General features: G+C 46.7%; 1 protein-coding gene across 2 annotated transcripts in view; it reads right to left on the bottom strand.

Annotated features, from left to right (window-relative positions):
* Odf1 (outer dense fiber of sperm tails 1) overlaps positions 1-2,863 on the bottom strand; it is an 8,319-nt gene extending 5,456 nt beyond the window's left edge. The window contains exon 1 of one of the 2 annotated variants that reach the window (XM_021217400.1): positions 2,556-2,863. In XM_021217400.1, the coding sequence (XP_021073059.1) occupies positions 2,556-2,863 (308 nt within the window). The remainder of the gene's footprint in view (positions 1-2,555) is intronic. The other variant, XM_021217401.1, reaches the window with a different exon arrangement.
* Between the last annotated feature and the right edge of the window lie 413 nt (positions 2,864-3,276).

Raw genomic sequence — 3,276 nt, 5'->3', positions numbered from 1 at the left:
GAGAGAGAGAGAGAGAGAGAGAGAGAGAGAGAGAGAGAGAGAGAGAGAGATATTTCCCAGGGAATTTCTTATTAAGAGTCAAGCTAACCATAGACTCTTGGATGAGAGGATGGAAGCCAGTCTTGGTTTGGTTGCTAGGTACCAGTAAAAGGTACAGAGGTTGAGCTCAGTGCAGCTCAAGGGTATAATAGCAAACTAAGACGCAGCTGGTTGCAGGGAGTCAAGCAGAAGTCAGTGTTGCCACGGGCATCCATTACTTGGACAGGACTGAGGAAGGACAGAGTGTTGTTAGTTCCTCTAGCTTTAGTACAAGGGTCAGGGAAGCCTGTGAAGTGTGGGGGCGCGAGCTTAACCTGGACTGGCTGTGTGGCTTCGTGAGAGAAAACCGATTCTACCGTCCCCATCCCTTTGAATCCAAAAGTAAGGGGACGGTCAGGTGACTGCTGGAGCTTGCAGTTGCAAAGGAGAAGGAGAAAACTGAAGCAGCTAAGGAAACAGAAGACCTACTCAGGCTTAGCCTTTCAAAGCAGCTACTTAAGCAAAATGCTAGTGGGTCGGACTTTTTAATCCAAGTCTAAAAAAGCCCACTGTGCACACATCAGTCAAACCACAGACACTTGTGGAGGGAATTTAAAATTTGTTACTAAAGTCTGGGCAACACTGGAAAAGACCAGTGCCCAGACATTCTTTAAAGGGATGAAAGGTCATGCAGATAGGAATTCAAAACTCAGAAAGCCTTGAGTACAGTTTCATTCTAAAGATGGTGTTAAAAAAAAAAACCTGAATGGAGATTATTTCTAGATCTATTCAGTCATGTGTCAGATGCTAGATTAAAGATAAGAAAAAAAAGAAAGCATTTAATTGAAATAAAAAATTAGTCATGAGTCCTTTGGGATTAGAGCTCAGATCTGAGCTTAGCGTTTTCCACCCCTATTCAGGAAAACTAAAGTTGTAGTTTTACATATGACACTGAGCCCTTTCAGTGACAGTGTCAGGCTGTTGGCAATAGAGTGCAGACATTTTGCAAGGTGGCATGAATTGGAAGAAAAGTGCTGGGGAAGAGATAAAGAGGAGGCAGGTCTGAGATTCGCTGACGCAGAAATTAAGGCCACTGTTCATCTCACATACTAAGGCCGGTCCTGAGGAGACCTAGACACTACCAGGAAAGGTACCACAGACCAGAGAAAGCAGTGCTCTTTTTGAACTTATATGAGAATAGGGCATGAAGTCGAGTCTACTGTGGCCTTGTGGCAGGAGGCAGGAGGATACAGACAGAGAAAAACATCTGCCCTGCGAAGTGGAGAAGTGGGAGGCACCAGGTGACCATGTTAGAATTTAGAGCTGCGGAGAGAGGACTCAACCTGCTCCCCAAAACACTTAATATTTGAACCAAATATTAATTGTTATTTCACAATGTAAGTTAGATAAACTTGGCATCCTAAGGAGCAAAAATAAACATTGGTTCAAAATATAGATAAATTCGTAGGTGACTTCTCCATTCCAGACTGTCAGGTAGGTCTGATGCTGACCCTTAGTGACATCGTCAGTAATTGTCCCATTATCCTTCTCAGTGAAACATCACTGTTGTCAAGGGACATTGTCTATCAACCCACTCACCCAATAGTCCTTCCATCCATCCATCCATTGCCTGGCCATCCTCCCACCCATCGAATCTGTGTCTGGTTTATCCGCTGCTGGTCTTTTCATTTAACATATACATAAAAGAACTTTCCATCTTTTCAATCCCCTTTTAAAATCTTTTGAGACAGTCTCACAGAGCACAAGCTGGCCTCATACTCATTCTGTATCTGAACCTGTGAGCCTCCTGCCTCCACCTCAGAGCTGGTTACTACACTCGGTTCTTTAATTCACTGGATGGGTGTACAGTCATTTATATAACCAGGGGATGACGCCCACCCTTTCTCCCCTGTATACAAACTGTGGGTATATGTTAAAGTTAGGAAAGGATAGGAAAAGAAACGAAAGAAAATGTACCCCCCAATTATATTATCCAATTCCAGTGAGATCCCAATCTACTATGATGACTGCAACCTGTGATGTTGCAAATCCTTTCTGAGGTTGGAGGGGAGGCCAACACAGCAGCCCTAGCTATAGGTCAACTCTGCCTGAGACTGGGTGGGAGAAGGATTCCCACACGCTGGGGAAACGCCTCCAGTGTTCGGCCTGTGCCGCGGAGGCTTCTGGCCGACGGTAAGGACCTGACTGATGATTTTGACTTTGTTCTCCTGCAGTCATTTCTGCAAGCCCAAACACACCCGGATCACCTCAGTCATTCCCAGGAGATTTGTTGAGTTTGCTGTTTCCAACAGCTTTTTAATGACACCCCTATTTTTCCTTCATTAAGGCTACCCTATGCACCACACTGCCCCTCTAGACCTCTCTATTCCCACTGCTGGCCCACCGGCTCTTCTTAAGCCTCTCCTGATCACCTTTTCACATCCATTCATCTGTCACTGTCCCCACGTCCCCGCCTCTTCCCACCGCTGTGGCAGTTACACTGGCCCTCAGGTCACACCCTCCCCCTCGGCCCACACTCTTTCTTATCCACGGCGCAGATTGCTTTCCTCTCTAAACTGCGGAGCGATGGGCGAAGGCAGTACAGCTTGTAGTCACACAGGCAGCACGGGTAGTAGAGGTCACACAGGCCACAGGAGCGGGATCGCTTGGAGTAGCAGAGGCAGTAGGGGTAGGGATGCAGGTCGCAGCAGCAGTACGGGTGCATGTACAAGTCACACAGGCAGCGGGAGCTGATTTCGTCGATACATCTCAATTGTCTTAATTCTCTGTCCACCTTCTTTATGTCCCTCCTAACACTGTCCAAAAGACAACTCAGTGCAGCCATTACGGTCACACCTTATTGTTCTGTGAGTACCTTTGGGAAATGGCACTCAGAGGAAAAAATTGTTCTAAGCTCTTCTCAGAGGCCTCCTTTAAAATTAAATGAGCTACACATGATTCACTTACTTTAAAGCCTGTGTTCTGTGACCTCGCCCACCCTCTAAGTATGTCATAGTCTCCTGGTTACCATGCCAACCACAAACAGTTATGGTCCCCAAAGACCCTCCTCAGGGTTACTCCCAGGACGGTATTCCTACCAAAAGCTCGATCACCCTGGGTGCTGGTGGACCTCGAGGACTTCCCTTTAGTGTCCTTGACTTGTAGGAGTTAAGACAAGGCGTGGCTGTCACTGTAGAAAGGGCAGGAGCCACTTGGCTCTACTCTGTGTCCCTATTCTAGGCCTGAGCCTTGCTGTAA

This window comes from Mus pahari, chromosome 17 (genome assembly GCF_900095145.1).
Source record: "Mus pahari chromosome 17, PAHARI_EIJ_v1.1, whole genome shotgun sequence".
Classification (NCBI taxonomy): domain Eukaryota; kingdom Metazoa; phylum Chordata; class Mammalia; order Rodentia; family Muridae; genus Mus; species Mus pahari.
Note: the sequence above shows the minus strand (reverse complement) of the source record. Positions and strands in the feature narration are given on the sequence as shown.